This window comes from Uloborus diversus, chromosome 4 (genome assembly GCF_026930045.1).
Source record: "Uloborus diversus isolate 005 chromosome 4, Udiv.v.3.1, whole genome shotgun sequence".
Lineage (NCBI taxonomy): Eukaryota > Metazoa > Arthropoda > Arachnida > Araneae > Uloboridae > Uloborus > Uloborus diversus.
In genome coordinates, this window is record NC_072734.1 from 74,700,936 (window position 1) to 74,724,255 (window position 23,320).

The following is a 23,320-nucleotide window of genomic DNA, read 5'->3' on the forward strand; positions in this document are numbered from 1 at the left end:
TGTTTTCCTGTTTTATTGCTGGAAATTTTTTTTCCCTTTTTTCATTTATTTATTTATTTACTAGCTACTTTTCTCGTCGCTGCATGGTCTACCTCGAAAATAAAAGTTGTGTCAAGTGACGCATGTTCGACAATCAAGCTCAAATAAAAACTAGTATGTTGTGGCCATCACGAAACTTTCTTCTATATTTTTCTTTTTTTTTTTTTTTCTGATCCCTCCCCATGCTTGACGAGGAAGCAATATTCCCGACAAAAACAAAATTACACATGCAAAAACGTGACGACTATCCCAATGTCTGAATTATTGCAAAAGCAAAGCAAAGAGCGAAAATTGAAAGTTATTTTAAAAGCCTTGCTTGAATTAATTACAAATATTTTATTTGTTAACAAACATAAGATGGCAACAGTTAAAAATTTTAAATCATTGAGATAATATTTCCTATCATTTCCATACAATTAAAGTCACGAGAAATACGCAGAGGACAATCTATTACGATTTATCTTTCTTATTGTTGCATTAATAAAAATATTTTTATTCGCAAAAAAAAAAAAAAAATCAACACCTCTTGGAGCGATCGGCGTCAAAATTGAACCAAAGCCTGTTTACATATGGATTCACATATATTCCAAATTTCAACCAGAACGTAGCATTACTTCTTGAGATAGGGCACTCAAAATGGAAAAAAAGAACGGGTGATTGCGCTACCCCCCTTTTTAGCTGTTGACACAAAAATAAAATCAGTTCTTATACCCACTAAGGGCTACTTGCCGATAAATTTTTCTTTCATTCCGTTCATTATTTCTTGAGATACAGCAGTCACAATGGACGACAAAAAACGTTCTATAGCTTAACCCCCGTTTGAGTTATTGACACCAAAATTGAATCAGCACCTGTTCCTGTTTATACCAACATATGAACCAAATTTTGTTTGATTCCGCCAGTTACTTCCTGAGGAATAGCAAGCACGCGTAACTCGAAAAACGTCCCATTGCTCCACCCCCTTGGAGGAATTCGCGCCAAAAACTAATGGGCACAAGTTCACATAGGGGCACATATGTGTACTAAATTTCGTTCGATTTCATGCGGTAGTTTTTGTTGTAGAGCGGCCACAAAAACTGGTCACACACAGACGTGACACACATACATACACACACACACACACACACACAGACAGACATTTTCCAAAAATGGTCGAAATGGACTCAGCACACCTCAAAACGTTCGAATCCGTCAAAATTCGAAATTCGAAAATTTGCACGAATCCAATACTTTCTTCTATATATTAGATATAGAAGAAAGTAACGAGCTGATGTGTGCATCAAATGACTTCCTTTTATAACCAATTTAATGTCATTTCCCCATTATTGACATTTTTAATGTAATTCAATAGTTTATTCTCTAAATATCACCAACAATGGGCAAATTAAAACCAGATTTTAAAAAAATAAATCGCCAAATTTACCAAAAGACTGGCGATATATCGCCAAGTGTCCGCCAAATTCTATCACTACTTGAGATTACATCGAAATTAACGATGATTTCCCCCAAAAATAGGACAAAAAAAAAAAAAAAAAAAAACCCTTAAAAACACCCGAATGCAACCAAAAGGGAGGTGCACAAATAGACCCCACTAGGACTCTACGTACCATATTTCATTTTTCTAAGACATTCCGTTCTTGAAGTTTGCGACATACATAGAAGCATACGCACCTACGAACATACATACAGATGTCACGAGAAAACTCGTTGTAACTAACTCGGGAATCGTCAAAATGGATATTTCGCGTGTCTATACGTTCTTAGTAGTTCTTGTGCAGTCGAGTCGGAAAAAGAAAAAAAACTCAACATTCATTCGAGGGTGAGCAAAATGGAAATTAAAGTCGATTTTTGAGTGAAAATTTTTTCACGAATACAATACTTCCTTTTTTGTAAAAGGAAGTAAAAAGAAAAATAGTGTACAACTTTCTGTCAACGTGTAGAAAAGAGCAATTTTATGACTCAAAGTTTAAATTTACACTGCTTTGGATTTTTCTTTTTTTTATTTCAAAACTTCAGTTAATTATACCTATGAATAAAAGCGTGTAAATCTTTTATATCAAGGATTTTCTGATAAAAACAGATAATGAGTATTATCAGAAAAAATCCTGTGTGAATTCCTGAACATAAAAGAACCACTATGCCAAATTTGGCAAAGATCCAACATAAACATTAATTTGTAGGAGGACCCCCCCCCCCTCCTATGTTAATTATTGATCGTCAAAGGGATCTATGTGCCGAACTCAGCTAAGACCCGACGTAAACAATGAATTTGTATAAGAAGCACATACACGGGCATACATACAGTCATTTTTACTACCTTTTACAAAAAATGAAGTATTATATTCGCGAAAAAAATTTCACTCAAAATTTGACCTTAATTTCCATTTTGCTCACTCCCGAAAAAATGTTGAGTTTTTTTTTCAACATGACCACACGCAGATAAGTGCATAAGAACGTATAAAAACCCGAAATATCCATTTTGACATTCGCCGAATTAATTATAACTTTTCTCATGACGTCCGTATGTACATACGTATGTGCGTATGTGCATATGCATATCGCATAACTCAAGAACGGTATGTCCCAGAAAGTTGAAATTTAGTACGTAGACTCCTAGTGGGCACCTCCTCTTTTGGTTGCATTCGGGTGTTTCTAAAGGGGTTTTTTTGCACCTTTTTTGGGGGGGAATCATTGTTAATTTTGATGTATACTCAAGTTGTGTTATAATTTGGCGGACACTTGGCGATATATCGCCAGTCTTTTGATCAAATTTTTCTTTTTTCAAATTTGTCACCAAGTTGGCGACAAATTTGGCATTTTTTTTTTAAATATATAATCTGGTTTTAATTTGGCCACTGGTGGTGATATTTAGAGAGTAAACTGTTGAATCACACTAAAATTGCCAATAATGAGAAAATGACATTAAAATTGGAGTAAAAGGAAGTCATGTGATTCACACATCAGCTCGTTATATTTACAGATTTATTTTTTGCTGCATAATTTCTGTATGAAAACCTTACTTTCTAGTAGAATCTCTGAATGACTCTCACTGAGGAGGCAGTACATTTTGACCATTAAATAGAGATGTCCCTTCTTCAGAGGTATTTAAGACGACGCATGCAGTATATTAACTCAGTACAACTTTATTAAAAACATAAACTACATACAGTCAAGTTAGAATACAAAAAATATGTTGTTGCGTATAAAAATAAAATTCCGATATTTTTTATTCTTTTTAATTGGCTACTAATACAGACCTAATGCGAACCCCCGATATGGCATCCAGTCTTTCATGTACCACCACCAATGCGGGTATTTCAATGGCACAGCTAATTTTGACGTCCAATTTCAACCAAATGGAGGCATCGGGACTTTCTTCGGTGCGAAACTTCCCTAAGGATTTAATTTTACCTAGAGCATTCAAAGCCAAGCGAATATTCAAGGGATCTTTTATATGCCGCATATACGAAATGGGCGTTGACGATTTTCTGCATCTCGAAAATCCATTGACTGGTAACCACGGGTCAGAACGCAGTGCCAAGGCGTAGACCGTCACGTCACTCAGCTGATAAATTTAGAGTTATTTAAATTAAGAAATAAGTATATTTCTTGATTAAAATGTGACTAAACATTTGGTAATGGCAAAGTTTTGTAACTTACGGAAGTTAGTTAGAAGTAATTCATAACAGGTATGTTTTTGATGTCATAATTTACAGCGCAATGCAATATAAGTTACAAGCACATTGCACATTTCAAGTTCTATGCATAGCTTGTCATGGGTGGTGCACTATTCGGTGGCGCTAAGCGTGTGCAGAATCAATTCTTGAGACGCCAAGCGTGTAAATTTCAGCCTTTAATTCCAGTAAATTCAATATTTTTTATTCACTTATACATTTAATTTTTGTGATATTCCTCTGTGACTGTTTCTCAAGCAAAATGTCCTTAAATTAGATGCAAAGACATGGAGGTTCATATTCAGGGCCCGACAAACTGAAAGTGAGGCCCAAGGCCCACAATGTTTTGGAGGCCCCCATCTCTATTCTATCACATTAAGTCAACGTAAAATAATGTTAAAATGGTGCATTTATTTAAAAGACTATTTTTTTATTATTTTTTCAAAAATACATTAGTTTTTAATGCTACGCATAAGTTTTCGAAAAATTCGGGGCCCCTTAGAAAGATTGGGCCCTTGGCCCAGGCCTAGTTGACTTGTGCGTTAATCAGGCCTTGCCCATATTCGAAGGAGCTGGGACCAGAACAAATATCCCTTAAATAGAAGTGTCTCTTAAAACTGGTACAACTACATTTATTTATTTTGTCGTTGTAAAATCCATTTTAAAGAACTGAGAGCTCTTAAGCTAATACAAGTTAGTTTCAAACGCAAAATGGCAAACAACTCTTGAATCTCCGAAAGAAAGTACAAATATGAAAACGTAAAACAAAAATGTATAGTTACTGTCGTAATTTTTACAAACAAATTGAAGAACTAGCAGGTTGACAAGTAAAAGGAAAACTTCTGTCATTATTCAAGTTTTTGTTTATTTTTCAAGTTTTATTATGAAGGTTTGAACGATTTAATTAAAACTAAGCAAACTTCAGAAAGAAAAGCTACTTTTTCCATTTCTGTCTCCATTTTTCCTTTCGCCCCTCTGTAAAATACAAAAGAAAGTATAATAATTATTATTCTTTCAGATTTAATTAAACCTCAGAAATTATTATTTGCATAATTAACTTTGAATGAAACTTCAGGTTAAAATTAGTTTTTTGGCAATTTTGGGCTTAGTCACAAATTACACATCTTTTCCGAGATTTAAATTACAAAAATTACGTTATAAATAATCTGCCCTCCTCGGGGGTGCAAGGAACCCCGAAATATGCGTCTGCAATTTAATTTGCTATTTGCACGGTTCTTACGTTTATTCTACAACTTGTTTAATTGTTTAAATACATAACTTATATTTCACTGAGATAAAGTTCCGAATGAAACTCTCCACCTGAATTATCCACCTCTGTATTGTTGATTGTTGTCTTTGAACGACTCATTTTCAAAACCGGTTGAAAACAAAAGAAACGAAGGTTGCTATGATACAGTGTTAGCTAAACAAGTTTTTTCTCGAAACATCATTGTTTGCTAAGAATAAGGAATAAATTTTAAATCAAAACTTGCGCCAAACTCTCTGATGAAGAGCATATTGTGAAGGTCTTGATATGCCTATAGCGATTACTGCCATCCTTCCCCACTTCCTATGAGTTAGGTGCTCACGGCTCTTCCGCTGAGTACCAACAGTTCTGAAGAGCAATATAATAACCATAAGGAGGAAATCAATAAACTAGACTGAATGCAGGAAAAATTACTTTTTTCGAAAAATAGAAATCAGTTTAAGTTAACTGAATCGTTATGGATTTCTTTTTCAGCATTTTTTTCAATTTCCTCCCGTGGCCTACCATCGAGGTACCCGCAGTCATCATATCACCCCATCCCCTACTCCAGAGGAGTACATATGCAAAGAGTTGAATCTAGTTACTTAAAGAAAAATTCAAGCTAGACTTTTGTAAAGCCATCCCTTTTAGTAAATGATTGTGCAAATATGACAGGGGGAAGGAAGCTAATAAATTGGTGCATTTTAACCTATCACATTCCCCTATTCATTTCCTCTGAGATAAATAATCTTACTATTTTCTTTTTCAAAGCAAATTGATTCATTATTTAAAATTAAATAGGAAAACCACAGTTCTGATGTGAGAAAATCATCGCTGAGAAGTTGTTTTAAAAGACAATTAGTTGAGTTCTCTTCTTTCGAACATTAGTCATGCTTAATTGTTGATTTATAATGCTCTATCCACCGGCGACCTTTTGCATTTCAATGTGTAACGGGCAACAGCGACTTTATATTCATTTCAGTTTTAGTAGTTATCTTTTCTTCAAGTTAAAATCTTTTATTTTCGAAATAATCGAAAATGGTTAAGCAACTACGAGAGAAACATGCTTCCTTTTGCAGCAGTTTGTCGTTTGTTCCAGAAGTTCTGAACGATTGGTTATTACTCATAATTAATACTATCTTTATTTGGCTGATTTTCGCGTTGATAATTGTGATTGTTTGAGATTTATGGTCTTGTTCAATAGCTGAATTAGACCTCTTTCAGACACACAAACCGACGTTCAAATCCTTCTTCAGTCGCGTCAAATATATTCACCAGAAGATTACAAGCAGGGGCGCCTCGAAGTTAAATTTTTGGGAGGACGGAAATTCTCAATTTCAAGAAATGAACTCCAAATTTTGCTGAATGATGATATTTTTGCCAAATAGAGCTCCAAATTTTGCCAAATGATGATGATTTTGCCGAACCATCAGACAAAATTTGCCGAATAAGAAAATTTTTGAGAGGCCACAATAACATCCCGTGATCTCCCATCGGGGCACCCCTGAATAGAACTCCTAATTTTGCCGAATGAGGTTAATTTTGCTGAATTTGCAGACAAAATTTTCCGAACAAAGATATGTTTTGACGGTCACAATGATCTCCTGTGACCTCCCATCGGGGCGCCCCACAGTGGAGTATTTGACTGAAAATCCTGGCCAAAACTAGTTTGAAATTTTCACCCTTCTGAAGGCGACATCCTTGTGTGCGTTTGTGCGCTGTACAGCGAAGCTATCCCACTTATAGACATGAAACTTGGTATACAAGTTGTCTGAAATGTCTAATGTTACAATTTGAAACTCGATTTTTAAAATTTGAATTAGAAAATGAAATATTTAATATTTTATCCACGGTTTAGACTTATGCATGTTTACGACCGTAAAAACGATCCTAGTAAACGTAGAAAAAAAACCAATGCATCACTAGATAGGAAAAATAATTTTCTTCAAGATTATGGTTTGTTTGAAGTTCTAACGTAATTAACCGAATTTCTAAGAATTTACAAAGGGAGGTCACTTTTTCGACTTTTTTCAATTATTCAATCCATGTAAACTAAAATTCTTGCATCCAATATTCTAATCATGTTATGGCTCTGAAACTTTTTAAGGAAATAATATAAACACCTTACCTTCATTTACAGCGAAAACGGTGAAGTTATGTTCTTTCACTGATTTATAATGAATTTTTTTTCAATGAGTTGAAATAAAAATTTTCAATAATTTTCACTCGATCCGAAATGAATGCCACGGTTGGCTCTTTGCCAATAATGCTTAGACAAGTGATAAGTAAACAGGTTCGATGCGAATTGCTGTTTTCCTTTGAAGATATGTAATTAAGTGCACTGTTCGAGGGGGGAAAAGAGCAAAAAGCGGTTAAAAAAATCCTAGTATTCTGTACAAAACACTAATTTGAAACCAAAAAAATAATCAGTTTTATTCTTTTCGTTTGGTTTCAGTTATTAAAACCCTGAGTTAATCATGCACAAAAAGAATTAAAGACAAGGGTTTCGGGGTTACAAAGAACCTTTTTTCTATTGAAAAAAAAATAAATAAATGAACTAGGATATTATAACTGTAAAAACACTCGAAAATGGATATTCAAAAGCTCTTTGTTTTTGAATTGTATATATTGTACTCGTACCTTGGGTCGATCCTTAGTTTTACATCGTGTGATGTGTCCCGCTAAAAATTGTACGAACAAATTTGGAACTAAAATTTTATATAACTTTAATTTCACAATGAGTAGGTAAAATGTCTTAAATATGGATAGCTCGCTAGCGTAGGAACGTTAGGAGACAATTACAATTGTCTCTTAACGCTAGCAAGTGTGTGTGTGGGGGGGGGGGTATTTCCCCTCTTTTGCTATGTATAAGGGGGAAAGAACCCCTCCCCCGGCACATTATTTGCAGCAATGATCTGAAAAAATATAAATATTTATTTATTTTATCTAAAATCTATCTCAATTTTAAGGAAGAGCAAATTTTCTTAGCGAGATCACAAAATAATTTAATTTATTAACTCATTAACGTACATGAGAAAATTAACATAACTGAACGCAAACACATGTTTTAGGGGTGCAGTGAATCTCTTTAGCGATGCATAAAGGTAAGCGTTTTCGAAATTAATTGGATGATTCTCATTCCATAACTTACATCTTTACACATTGATGAAGCGGTTTCTCATAACCATGAAACTCGTGTCTGAAATTTCATTGTTGTTTGTGCGCTCAAATATGTCGATCTTTTCATTCAGTAGTACTTATGATAACTTTTTTGCAAATTTATTAAATCTTTGTAGGTAAATTCAGTTTAAAATCATGACTTGTCACAAAAAGATCGGATTATGCACTTTTTTTTTAAAAAATCATTTAAAAAAAGGGCAGTTGTAGGCGGAAGATTTTTTTTCTGAAATTAGCACTAGAGACTTTGCCAAATACGATGCAACTTTCAAAACAGCCCGACCAAGCCCGACACCCATTTAAAAAGCTTTCTCTAGTTATAAATTAAGGCGAAAAGCCTTTAAAAACCTCACGTACCAAGTTTTCTTTATTTTTTTCACTAAAAGAAAATAAAAATATTTACTTTGATTTATAATTAGCACTAAGCCCTGACATTTCTTAATACCGTAAAATTGGTTTGGTTCAATTCCATTCATTTAGAAAGCCACAAAAAAATCTACATTGAAACGTAATAATTAAGCTGAAACGAAACAAAAAAGCGAAAATTCTTATAGAAATCTCATCTTTCACTGAGGCTATGAGCAATTGTATGTGACTCAAGTTTTCAAAACAGGTGCCGATCGATGCACCAGTTAGTCAACTATCATGGAATAAATTTTCATTAAAATCGGGTAAATTTTTAATTTTGGACTTTTGGCCAGGATTTTCAGTCAAATACTCCACTGTGCGCCCCTGATTAGAAGCTACGTCATACACTCGAACTACCAATTGAAACATCATTTAGTCGAAGAAGGCTTCAAAGGGTGGCTCTTGAGTCTGATGGAAGTTCGAATCTGCTATTGGAATATGACCGTAATGGGACATTCGTACAGTGTAAAAAAAAATGTTATTCCGTAACTTGAAGAAAATTGCCTGCACGAGTGACTCTACAAGATGCATATCAATAACTTAGACAGTGGGTTCCCAAATCGGGTGACGCAGGAAGAGGCTAGCGGTACCGCGAAGTGTTTGTGGTTTCAATATACAGTAAAATCCCTCTAATGCGGACACTAATGGGACAATTTTTTTGTCCGCAATAGAGGGGTGTCCCCAGTAAAGGGGTTTAATAATGTTATTTGCCTTGGAACCAGGGAATTAAAAATTGTTCGCATAAGGAGGGTGTCCGTCTTTGAGGTGTGTCCGTTAGGAGGGGTTTTACTGTATTCATATATGTTAGAAATAAAACAGGAAACTGGGAGAAAACTCTAGTTCTTCAAAGGGTGCCGAGATTTAAAAAAGTTTGGGAATCCTTGGCTTAGACTGTATACCAGCTAACGCCATAATAGAAAATATGTTAGTTTATAGCTCTTTGTGAAGTTAGAGGGTTTTGATACGAGGAATTTCTCTCTATTTGCAGGCAACACTTGATGTTACTCTTTTTTTCTACTGATGCAACTTAAAATAATAGCCTACTTAAGAAGCGAACTTATGTTTGACAACATGTGGAGTTAGCTGCTTAAGTTTACGTCTCAAAACTTTTTTTTTTTTATTGTGAAATACCTTTTTCTTACTCAACATAATGTTTTTATTTTTCAGATGGTGCTGTCAATTGTTAGCCTCACACAAGCCTTACTTCTAGTCTATTTAGGTTACAAGGTATCCTACATTTCCTACACGTTTTTATGTATAAAAAATGCTATTTAGCTTTCTAACTGTCAAATGCATTAAATTGCTGCACAATACAGAAGTCACATTGAAGCAGCTAGATATCACATGATCTTGAATCGCACCATATTTTAGTATTATATCTCAACCTTGGAACAACAACAATCAAAATCAGATTTCGAATCAGATTTCGACCCAATTTAATTTTTGAAAGCAATCTGCGAACGAAGTAGTAAATTTTTCTGTACGACAAGAACAAATGTGATGTAGCCGGCCTGAGTTACCGTAATCACATTTACCAGTGTCCGAAAGAATTTTGTGTTAAGTTCAGTTGCATAAGCAAATTTTCTTTGTATACTTTGCTTCCCTGGAATATGAAGAATTCATTAAAATTAATTTAAAAACATACGTACATTCCTAGTTTAAACTGAGACAGTAACTGATCGAAGTTTTCAGATTTTCTGATAAACATTCAGAAGTCGATTATTGATTAGTAAGAAAAAAAAAATGCTTTCTAAGCTATTTTTAACTTTTGTTTGAGTTTAATGCCACCTCAAACACAAAACTCTATTTGTTTACGTTTCCATACTAATCGAACTAAAATATCTGCTTCGAATCAATAGAATTTCCCGCTATGTATTTTGTGTACTCCATCTGCTAAAATTCTGCCTTCCATTTCAGATAATGAATATCGCTCAACTGCAATCACGCTACTAGAAATAAATTTCGATAATTTGTTTTTAAAGACTCTTTGTTCATTTTGCTTTCGTTGTATCTCAAACGAACGCATTCGTGATTGAACACTATTAGACATTTTTGAAATATGTAATGGCGTTCTATCTGTTGCTTTTCGGGGAATTTGTGTAAGTTTATAAAATTAGTATTCATGAAAGACAGGGTTGTTGTCATGTTTACAATCTGTTCCAATTTAAAGAACATTACTCTGATTCTTCGCAAACTCCAACAGACTAAGTCGTTGTTATTGCTATGGCTGTACACGAAATTTTCTTTGTCATTTTACGTCACAAAGCCTGTTTTGGGTGAAAGTAATTTTTTATATTATAATAAATCACAGTCAGTCAGTAAGAACTTGTTAAATAAATACCTCACCTGCCAAATCGATTAACTCCATAAAGCAAAAAGTAGAGAAAAGTTATGAAGATAGTGTTATCCATAGGAGTGATTAGGTTTTTGTGTTACATTTTCTGTCATCAGTCAGAAATGTTCTGAACCAAAACTTCAATATACTTTCACATGCTAAGCTTTGATAAAGCACTATTAATGCAGAAATGAGATTTTTTTAAAAAGTGAAGTTAATCGATTTGGCAATTCAGGCACCATAAGGACTATTTGTATTGAATGACGTGTGCTGAGGTGCCACAAAGATGTGGTCCTCAGCACAGTCGGTATTAAACCCGAATTAAGATTGAGAAAGCCTTCACAAATTTACATCTCGTTTTGAATGTGACTTCGTTTTGTTTACAAACATTAAATTTGTGAAGTTTTATATCAGTTAAAACTTTTGTTCATTTCATAGTATTTTGTATAGACCTGGAATGCAGGTCTTGGACATTGAGAAGGAATAATAGGTGGAGAGAGTGAGGGAATCAGCAAAGGAAAAAAAAAAGAGGTTGCTCACAATACTAATTAATACTCCTATTAAAGAAGCCCTCAGACAAGAACAGTAAGAAGCTACAAAGAAAATACATAATGGGCAGAATAAACAAAAAGGAGAAATTACTTTGAAATTTACAAGTTACTATTGAAGCAGAAATAGAAGACATTAAAGAAAAAAGTATGAAACCAAAACCTGCGACAGGGAAAAAGTTAGTACACTCTGTAAAAAGGAAATTAGTGAACTATTCTGTTTATAAAATAGAAAATTGTGCTTGCATCTATTGTTTGAAACCAAACAACCAATCGAAAAAAGGAGAAGACAGGGTTCAATGTCTTAGATGTCAAAACGCAGTCCCAGGAAAAGTATGCGAAAAGAAATACTTTATTTTTGTTAGTAAAATCTAGCAGCGATGAAGATAATGACTAAAAAGTCTCCGTTTTTCATTAGCAGTAAGCCCTATGATTTTAGTTTAGCCTATAAAGTGTTCTTGAATTAATTATTTGAGATTTTCTTAGATTTTTTAAAGTGTTTTAAGAGAAATTAAATATTTAAATTCGGTCAAATGTCTATTTCACTTACTCCTTGGTATCATTTTTAATATGCGTAAACGTATCCCACTTGATGCGTAAACTTGCTCCGTGTTTGGGGCAAGTTTACGCAACCGACTTTGTATCAAAAAACATTTTTGTTACGGTTAAAAACACAAGCTGATCAACAATTGAATGTACTAATTTTGACTTCATTAACTGTTTCATAAAAGCACAAAGTCTAAAATTTCCTTGGTTAAAACACAAAAATTCAAAAATTCATTGAAAAAAAATCGACGTAAACATGCCCTGGTCTACCCTACTCTTAGTGAAATAATAGTAATAATAAAAATAATAGTAGTAATAATGTATTGAACACAGAAAAAACTTAATCTCATTCTAAACCAAAAAAAAAAAAAAATCTTGTCAAAAATAGTGATTCATAGAATTTTTTAAATATTCTAAGCAGCATATTTGTTCTAAACAATGTTAATACTGATATAGTTGTTGTGTTTTAGCTACAGTGTTTCTTTCTTGGTAGAATATTTAGCATTTTTATGGGTAGATGATGTCCCGTTGTTCTTAAATTCTTTTTTCTATTCCAGGGTAACATATGGCACCATATATTCTCTTTCAACTTTATACTAGAATTAGTAAATAATGTACCTTTTATAGCCACAGTAAGTAAAACATATTTCTCTTGCATAAAAATCTTCTTTTTATACTTAAAAATAAAACAAAACTTTTATTCTTTTTTGTCGTCTGTGTTCAGAAATGCCTTAAAGATTGAAATTATACTGTTAAAATATACATTGTACTATCAAACATCAGTCTGATAGTTTATTTATTCATTTTGTTGTTTCTGTTTATTTATTTATTTATTTTTTATTTATTTATTTATTTATTTTTTGAACTAATTTTTACAATTGTGTAAGGAATTTCGAAAAACCTCAATGTAATGATATTTTTATTTTCAAACGCTTGTTTAATTTCAGCAACACTTACTTAAAAATGAGAAGCTTCACTTGGAGAATTAATATTATTAAATTGCGTTTAATGCTGGATTGGAATTATAGTGAACCGCAAGAGACTGGTTTTAATGCTCTCAGCAACCATGTGTTCACTATACCAAAATATGTTGGAAAGATGAGTGAAATATAAATTTCAAAATTAAAAATAGTTGTAATTATTCTCCTAAGTACAAATAAAATGGGTGAAAGCCAAAGAAAGGTATTCAATAAATTACTACCTTGAAAGAAAAATAAAGCTATGCACATACATGATGCTTCTTCCTAACAAAAATTATTGGCAATGTGATTTAAGTGAAGGAAGAAATTGTTTAAAAAAAAAAAAACGAAAGATATAGCTTGCGGCAACATCGACTTCAACCGAAAGCGGAAAAATGAGTTAGGAACTTGTTAAGAGAGGAAAATTCTTAGAAAAGAAGAGTAACACTTCAACAAGAGGGGAGATTTTTTTTTCTTCACATAAAAAATCCTTGATTGTTAGAGAGAATACTCTGATGAAAAGCAAAAAATACTACATTTGACGAACAAAAATTTAGCTGGAAATGGAGGATCGACAAATCACTCACAAACCCATCTTTTCCATAAAAATTTCACTTCTTTAAAATACTGTAGATTGGTTGACAGCTTTATAACTATTAGAACTTACACAATGTTATAAATAATATTGCAGTCGTGTGCAAAAATTTAAGACCAGTCATATAAAAATCAGATTTAATGTTATTGCTGGTTTATATGATAATAAACTCAAATCTTTAGTGAAAGTCTCGAAAGAGTACTCGACCTGTCGTTGGTACCTTTTGTGGAAAGAGAAATTCTACTGCAGGGGGTTGTTAGACATTGATAGACCATCCTTCTCCTCACATGATCATAACGTGCACTAGTTTTTCTTGGGCAACCACTACTCTTAATATCCGTATAATATTCCGAAATTTTGAATTTACTGATAGATTGATAGACAGCTGTGTTGCTGAAAATTAATTTCAAACTTATTTTACCGTGCAGAAAATCCAACTTCATACAGAGCCACTATTTTTGCCCGTTTTTCTACAGTTAAGTAAATATTTTTTACCTATTAAAACAATTATACAACAACACTGTATATGAAAAATCTGATAAGGAACTACTGATAAACAAGATAGGTGCGTTTATTTATAGCAGTAGAAAGTGTCGGATGCAATCAACGCACGAGATGACGCAATCATGGGTGAAAATGGTGATATCTGTTAAAATACAGGAAAATGACTACCGGTCTTAAACCTTTTGCAAGCGGCTGTTTGTTTGAAAAATTATATTGCGATTAGTTTCTACACGCAATAATTAAACTATGGAACTGACATCCATGTTGTACGCAAATGTATTCATCTTTGACATCATCGTAATGAAATCTACATATAGCTTGCTAAATTATGATGATTTGACGGCAAGCGCAGTGCAAAGCCATTAAAAACGAGAAAACATTTAAACTGCTTAAATAGGTTTTGTGAAATCGTATGTGTCTTCGCTAGAAAATATGCCAATAAAGTACCAATTAGCAAAAATTTTAATTAAAGAGGTTTTCTTAGAAATATGTTTTTGACAAAAGCACTGTATATTTATACATAAATCTCTCTTGCATAATTACTCTTTGTTGCGCAATTCTTCAATTCTAAGGATCAATCTAAGATAGACAATACTAGGACCTCTCTTAAAAATAAAAAAAAAAGCTGTTGAAAAAAATACTTTCAGCATCGAAGATGTTAGGATATTGTATGTCAAACTTCAGCAGTGAAATTACGTCACAACGAATACCAATACAACGAAATATCCGTTTCAACGAAACACATTTTCAGTCCCGATTAAATTTCAAGTACATTTCTTGAATTACACCACAACGAAAGAAATTTGTGGTCCTTTGAAGTTCGTTGTCGCGGGATTTCGCTGTACTTTAAAAATATGTTATGTGACAAAAGAATACTGCACATATCAGTGGAATATAGATATCTGATTGAATAACAAAAGTGCACAAAGAATGTATTAAAACAGTTTGTTTTTAGTTTAAATAAATGTAAAGATGGAGTAGTGAAAACTAACTAAAGAATATGTGATTAAAAAAGGGGGAGAAAAGCGTTATATTTTTTCATGCATTCGTTTCACATACGTAATTGGGTTGTTTCCCTTTTTTTTAAGTATTGTTTTCTGAAAGAGCATGGTCAAAAACAAGTGGTAAATTACTTTTTTTCTTAATTTTGACTCATTTTCTCTCTTAAAAAAATATCCCTAAACGGCATTCAGCCGTTGTTTTCATCCTTGCTGCTGACGTCATAAGCGAATAAATCGCTAGGGTGACCAGAATAAAGTTTCAGGATACTGCCAAACTTCACTAAATGAATATTTATTTAACTAACAATTCTGCTTTTGCTAATAAATTGCTTGCGGTGAAAAAATTCATAAAAAGGCGATGTCTTGCCAGAAAAGACAAAAACGCGCTCCGATTCTAAATGGCTTTCATCGTTTCTAACGTCACACGGTGAAACGTTTTGGTTTTAAAATCAGACATTTTAAAAAATGAATTTAAAATTAAATGTTGGGAACATAAAAGTATTTTTAGGGTCCAGGTTTTTTTTTTTTTTTTGCTTGGTCTACCAATTTCAGTGAGTAAAAGTTGTAGGGTAATGTGGGGCAAAGTGAAATGGTTAAGATGACTGAGTTTTTCTCAAACTGAACCAATCGGAAATTTGTTTTGAAAATTACATTACATAAAGAAAGAACATTGTATTTCATTATAAAACTTGAAACAGCATTTTTTTTTTGTCATTAAATTTGATTTTGAAAAAAAAAAAAAAAAAAGGTGGAAAATTTTCACTTTTTTTTTTTTTCACTTTGCCACGTGGAATATTTTCTAGTGAAATATTTTCTATTCGACTTTTAAACATGTTTTTGATCAAAAGAATCAGTAAATAAAAGATTGAATGAATAGATGAAAATGTAATAAAACAATAAACAAATAATTAAATGAATAAATCAATTACTATGTGAAGAAAAATAAATGAGCGAGAAAAAGAATTAGAAAATAAAAGCATAAATGAATAAATAAGTGAATTACTAAATGAAGGAATGAAACGAATTAATAATTAAATGAAAACGTAAGTAATTTATATTAAACTAGTGGCACCCGCACGGCTTTGCCCGTAATAGAAAAACTAAAAGGTCTTTTGGTTTGCCTGTATATTTACAAATAATGTACGGTGAATTTTCTCGCCAATTGGCTTGTACCCATGTTACGGTTCCACGTTATGATAATTTCGTATCTCGCCAATTGGTTTATGCCCATGTTACGATTCCACGTTATGATAATTTCGTAATTTACTCGTCCATCCTATGATAGTTTTGTTCTTAAAATTAGAATAGAAAAAGAACCACATCGAATTTTCGAAAAATCGCTTCAAGGTGCAAACCCCATGTTACAAACTAACTTTGTGCCAAATTTCATGAAAATCGGCCGAATGGTCTAGGCGCTATGCGCGTCACAGAGATCCTGACAGACAGAGATCCGGACAGAGAGACATTCAGTTTTATTATTAGTAAAGAAGAAGATAAAGAAAAGATTAAGATAAAGATGATTGAGTGCGTAAATGAAGCAAACTATTTCACTTTGCCCCATCCACTTTGCCCCGTGTGTACTTCACTAATTGTACAATTTATGTAAAATACAAATAAGCTTAATATTACTAAACTAATGCTGCACTGAGTATTAGAACGTCTCAATTAATGTTAAAAATGTTAACAACAAGAACTTTATCATTTGATTGTAACAAAAATAATTTTTGACTTATTACAAAATATTACAATATGAGTATCATTTTTTAAAAATTGCAAGAATTACCGAATGATTTAATCATCGGCGGTATTTTTTTTCCTGACTGAAATAAATTGCATATGGTACTATATAGTTAAAATAATACCAGATAGGTTTAGCTAAAAGCAGAGTATATATTTCACCATTTCAGTTTGCCCTATGATCCCCAACTTTTGATTGAAGGAAACAACCCCATTATGTAATACGCTTTCAACTGCATATATGCATTTACTTCTGATTCACCTTAGCGGTTTTGTTTCTGTTTTCGCAGATTTTTTGGCCGCCTTTGCGAAATCTTTTCATTCCTAGCTTTCTCAACTGTTGGTTGGCGAAATTTGCACTGGAACACATGTTTGTAAGTACATTTATTCTTTTTCCAATTAAAGCTCTAAAATATGCAGCTTTGAATATTATAACAGCACTTTTTTTGCGATCCGTAATTTCGCGAAAAGGAAGATATCAGTGATTTCGTGCTTTGAAAATTTCGTGACTTTTATGTATAAAATGAGTTATACTCAATAAAAATATTTCGCGAGGCTTAAATTCTCGCGATTACGATGGGTCAGCGAAAATCGTGAAAATTAAAGCCTCCTGAAAATAAATGCTTTTACAGTAGTCTATGAAGATTCATTCCGTACTAGAAAGTCGCCCGTCAAAGTATGATGGGTGAAAATTGTTTCTACATTTGAACGAAGCAATTAACTGTTTGGTGATAGTTTGAGAGTTGAAACTGTAACTCTAACTCTTCAGAGGATTAACCCTAAACTCCAGTAAATAGAGTTCATTGTTGACCGTTTTTTCTTTTCTTCATTCCCCTGACCCCTGAAAAGACTATCTTAACAGTAAAATAGTTAAGTTACCGGATCGAGTTCAGCCTTGTCACAATAAAACCTTTCCCTGCTTTTTAAGCATTACCAGAACATTTTATCAAAATATCATGCCGTGGAGCGAGTTTCATTGTTGAAACACGCGGGTTACTCGATCATCGGCTATTATTTATATGAGGATTACATAAATAATGTAAAAGCCTATAACTCTAACACATTAGACGCCTGATAATCATGTTCTTTAGCTCTTTCAATATTCCCAGATTAAATACGTGATGAACGTCCACAGGACGTAACGTGCATCTTAAATGCGGGAGAAACTACGGTACACTTGACTCCCGCTACAACACGATTCGGCTTACGCGAAATGGCTATAACGCGAATTTTTCTCGATTAACGAATTTTAGAGCTTACGCGAATTTTTTTGGAAAGAAGTATCAGCTTCGTCGCTCTTTATTGGCGACTAAATATTGATTTTTTAAATGTTATTGCATCTCTTTCAGCATCACTGACAGCCTAAGTTCCCACACCAAACTAGTCTAGTGCATCAAAAAACCACTCTCAGCATCTTTCCTTTATTTATTTTTTTCGTTCTAAACATGAAAGTTGTTGAAATATAATGGTACCTTAGTCTCACCTTCATCTAAAGTTTGTGAAGATGGGTAAAAAAAAGGTTCTAATAAAAAATATAAAAAACGCTAAAATTCTCGATATGCTTGAACAACTACAAAACTTCGACGGTATCGCGACGATAAGTATGAGTGAATCTTCCATACGTACAATTAAAAGTCAAAACTAAAAGATATCCGTAAAAATCCAGAACTTAGTTTCAATATTGAAGCTTGCAGAGAAGTCTAGCACAGTAAATATTATGAAAGTGGAAGCTGCTCTTGTATTGTGGATTAATAAAGAAAGCAGGAAGAGGAGATGGTGCCACAAATTGAAACGTTACAAAGGCGAAGCAAAAGTATTCAAAAATGTAGAATTAGATAAAAGAATAGCGATCTGATCATGGAGCATAAATCATCACTATCTTCACTTTTTAACTTTTAAATTTTGTTACTGTATCTACTGTACTATTATAGTTTTTCATTTTAATTTTACGTCTTTCATTCCCATTGGTCATTCATTTTCTTGATCTTAAAGTATTTCATGTTGAATAACAGTTTTTTATTTTTTTAATACAGTAAAAGTTCAGTTCTTTATGCAAGAAAGTGTAGTGTGTGGTTACGGAATGCTTTAGAGCAGTTTGTGGGGTGTTTATAAGTATTTGGTATCCTTTTAAAAATGTGTATGCATATATTTTTCCACAATGCGAAATTTTGACTTACGCGAGGAGTAATGGAACGCATCTCTCGCGTAAGTCGGGACTCGAATGTATATGCTTATCAAGGAAAGAGGCTCAAACAAAACTTGACAGCATTTTAGCCCGAGTACGTTCCTTCTTAATGGATAATTGTCATCATTGGTGGCCACTTATTGTTCCATCGTTCGGGCACTAAAAGCGCCATCAACTCTAGTTTCAATCTTCGTTTATTTGATTTATTGGAGTCACATACATCACGACATTTCAAAATGCTTTCAAATGGGTGTAAGAGGATTCATAAAACACCCAGCAAAATTTCTGTAGGGGAGAAACGAGAAGAACGGGATAACGCTGCATTTCTGCTGAAATAAAATCTGAAAAGGCTTTAAAAGCAATGAAAATATTTTCTGCGTGGCTGTCTCTCTTTAATAAATTTTCCCAGAAGTTCCATTTTCAGAGGACGTTTCTCATTTAAACGGAGTCCGTTTTGTTTAGACGTTCAGTCTTCAATGGGGTCGTTTCCAAAATTTTGAAATAATTTTTTTCTGAAAGAGCATGCTTAAAAACATGGGATCTCACCATTTTTTAAGTAATTTGTTTAATTTTAATATTTTAAAAAATTACTGAAATCTGTGCGCTTTCATTGTTTACGCTTCTGTCGTGTGTATCACAAATGATGAAATGCCATTCTGTGTTGCCATTCACAGATCAAAATATTTAATTCAGACCTTTACTCACGTGTATTGGCAACGATATAGTTGATAGCAAGCGTAAAGAGCAATTTTGATTCGCTTGTTGATTATCATAACGTGGAACCGTGGTAAAAAGATGCGCCAAAATGCATCATTTGTGACGTCATAAAGACCACGCCTTGTTTTCAAAATCGGACATTTCAAAAAATTTATTAAAAAATAACTGTTGGGAAAATAAAAGTATCTTCTTGGTGCATGTTATTTTTTATTACTCATTCAATCAATTTCAATGACTAAAAGTAGTACTTTTGACTGAAGGAAACCACCCCATTAAGCTCCACATTTAAAAAAAAGTGCCACTCCACTTTTTTAAAACTATCAGGAATCACAAATAAATAAATAAATACATTTTAAGAGGGGTTTTTTGTCTTTATGTTTAGCATTGTGTTAAAATTTGCCTCTACAAAACCAATTTTAATGTCATTTTAATAATATTTATAGCTGTTACCTATTTGTAATTATTGTTACGTTTTGGAGCTCTTTTGTTATTGCTCCATGCACACATAATGATACAAATCAAGGCCGTATTTAAGGGGTGAGTTTTTAGAGCCCAAACCCTATTCGAATTTTTTTTAAATAATTCAAATGATTTTCATTACAATTTTTTTTGCTGAAAAAGTTATCATTACTGTTGTATTTATTTTTTTATTTTATTTATTTATTTTTTTAAATTTCATTTGAAAAGTGAAATAATGAAGCATTGTGCAAACTCAGTGCTTTATTTACGTTATTTATTTCTATTTTATTTATTGCGAACATCATTTCTTACAAAATAAAATATGATTTCAAAGTGTCAAACTCTATATTCAGCATATTTTATTAGTGTCAAAAAATCTGAGTTTAAAAAGTGCAATGAATACGAGTATATGAGCTCAGGCACCTATTCCTTTCAGTTGTTAAAAATTCATCAAATACGTAACAAGAGTGAAGTTACATCAAGGGTGCTCACCCTAGGGGGTCATAGCGCAGACTGCGGCATTGACATTTTTAGTGGGGGGCGTGTTTTGAGGGGTATTTCTCATTTTTTTGGCGGGGGCTCTTGCTTTAGGGGGTTGGCACTCCTGGTTACATAGTATATAAACCAGATTATTTTCAATAATTTAATAAATAAGTCTTATTTTACATTTGCAAACGTTAATGAAGGGTGTTTTTTTTAGAGGTATAGAACTTTAAGTCGGGGACACTGTTTGATCTGTGGGCCATTTTGATGGTTGTCACTTGTTTTGAGTTTAGTTTGATTTGCTATTTCATCATGAATAGACAACAGGATGGTGCAACATCCACATAGCGCGCGTCACAATTGATTTATTGAAGGAAACTTTCGGTGAACGAATGATTTCGCTTAATAGACCTGTGAATTGGCGTGCAACATCATGCGATTTAACTACGCTGGACTATTTTTTGTGGGGCTGTGAAGTCTCAGGTCTACACCGATAAGCTACAGACGATTGACACCTTGGGCGAGAACATTCTCCACATATCACTCATATACGGCCCCCATTGCTGCATAAAGTGATAGAAAATTGGACTTCCCGATTAGAATTTCTCCAAGCCAGCCGAAGTGGCCATATACCAAAAATCACATTTAATTAAAAATGACAAAGAGTCATCCTTCGAATAAAGCTAAATTCATGGTAATTTACATCATTTAACGGTGTTTTATTTGAACCTAAAGTTCTATACCTCTAAAAAAAACACCCTTTATGTTAGTGCTCTTAAAGCAATGCTCCTTCATTTAAATAACATATTGTAACAAAAATCAAAATGAATATACGATTGAAATATATGCGAAATATAAACGAATTTTATCACATTTTATTGATTCTAAGGGTCATTCTCCAGAAAACGTAACTTTTGAACGCAAATATTTTTCAATTTCGAAACTTTTTTTTTATTCTTACATGAAAGTGTTACCTACCAGAAGTAACCATAAACAATGGCCCAGCTAAGTTCCAATCATTTTACTCATAAATTAAAAAAATTAAAAAATGCTTTGTTCACGGAAATTAAAAAAAAATAAACTTTTAATATTTAAAAATCGAGGTCAATTTAATATCAGAATAGTAATTTTGATAATTGTGCAAATAATCAACTAGTTTAATGATTAGTGGAAATATATATATTAAGCTCTCTTAATTAAAATACAGCTTAATTAGTATTTTCAAATGTATGATAAAAAATTATATCTAGTAAATTTGAGGATATATTGACAATTTATAACTTTGGTAGAATGCCTATTATTGATCTATTTCCCCTCAAATCATTTATTTTCACCTCAGAAATAATGAAATAATCCACGAAGGTTAGGAATTGTTGATTAATATAGGTCTAATAGATACATTTTTCAGGGAAAATTTTTTTCTTCTTCGTTGCTACAATATGCACATGTTAAGCATATGAAAACATGGTCATTTCATTTTTTACATTAATTTAAATCCCTGAAATATAAGTTCACGGAGGTGAGAAGTCAGAATAACCACACTAAGTTCTTACAGCAAAATCTATCTTCTTGTTTTTCGATAAAAATCTCACAACTTCAACTATGGCTGAAAATAAACAAGGGGGCTCTCTTGTATCATGGAAAATAAAATTTGATGTCATTACTGCCACGCATTAATGAGGAACGGCATTTTGTGTTTAGGCAACGGAGGTGAGAATTTATTTTGTGACATGACTCCTTGTCCTACTAAAACGAACTAAAACACAATATTAAAAAATTAAATATACTTAAACAATCAGCATTTGAGACACTTGTGAAAGGAATAATAAATAAATAAGTACGTACTTTTAATTAAACAAGATATTAAGCAACATAAACAGACACACAAGGTGTGTGACATGCCACGGAGGTGAGAATTCACATTTTGTGAACCAAAAATGTACTAAAATAAAAATTATTATTAAATTGTTGGCAGGTTTAAATAGATATATTTTTGATGAAATTAATAAGCATTGTTAAATGAATTGGTCCGTAAAAATTTTTCTGCAAAATGCGTGTTTCTGAAAAGTTACACTTTTTGAAGAATGACCCATTTAGATTTCATGAGAAATGTGTTTTGTAAAATCCTCACTGAAACATAAGTCTAATTACTCCCTGATCCAAATGCACTTCGGATTTTTATTAAAATTTAAACACTGTTTGAGCTTAATAAGGGAACACTGTGAGTCTTGTGATAGAAAGAAAACACTTTAGTTTCAACACAATAGAGCAAATAGGTATTATTTTCCCTTACTTTCTCCTAAAGCAAACCAATTAGAGCTCTTTTTCGTTAATATCTTATGAATAGAGGTTGGGGATTCCTCATTGGTGTACGGAAGGAAAGAAAATATTTTCCTTCATACATTGAAATGAAAACACAAAACCGGCAAAAGTGAAATTACCCCCATCTTCAGTTCTTTTTCGTTAATATCTTATGAATAGAGATTAGGGATTCCTCATTGGTGTACGGAAGGAAAGAAAATATTTTCCTTCATACATTTAAATGAAAACACAAAACCGGCAAAAGTGAAATTACCCCCATCTTCAGTTCCTAACCGACCATAGAGAGCATTCTAAAAATAACATCGAACTAAAAGATGTTTCTGAAAGACAAAAGAGTTGCTGTGAATGGAAAGCTTCCGTCAGACATACGATATCTGTTTCTAGG

At 32.8% G+C, this 23,320-nt stretch overlaps 1 protein-coding gene across 1 annotated transcript in view; it reads left to right on the forward strand.

The window, feature by feature from the left end:
- Positions 1-23,320, forward strand: part of LOC129220636 (potassium channel subfamily T member 1-like) — a 173,994-nt gene that overhangs the window by 56,862 nt on the left and 93,812 nt on the right. Inside the window, exons 6-8 of the mRNA XM_054855066.1 lie at positions 9,712-9,771; positions 12,531-12,605; positions 17,060-17,143. Of these exons, the coding sequence (XP_054711041.1) occupies positions 9,712-9,771; positions 12,531-12,605; positions 17,060-17,143 (219 nt within the window). The remainder of the gene's footprint in view (positions 1-9,711; positions 9,772-12,530; positions 12,606-17,059; positions 17,144-23,320) is intronic.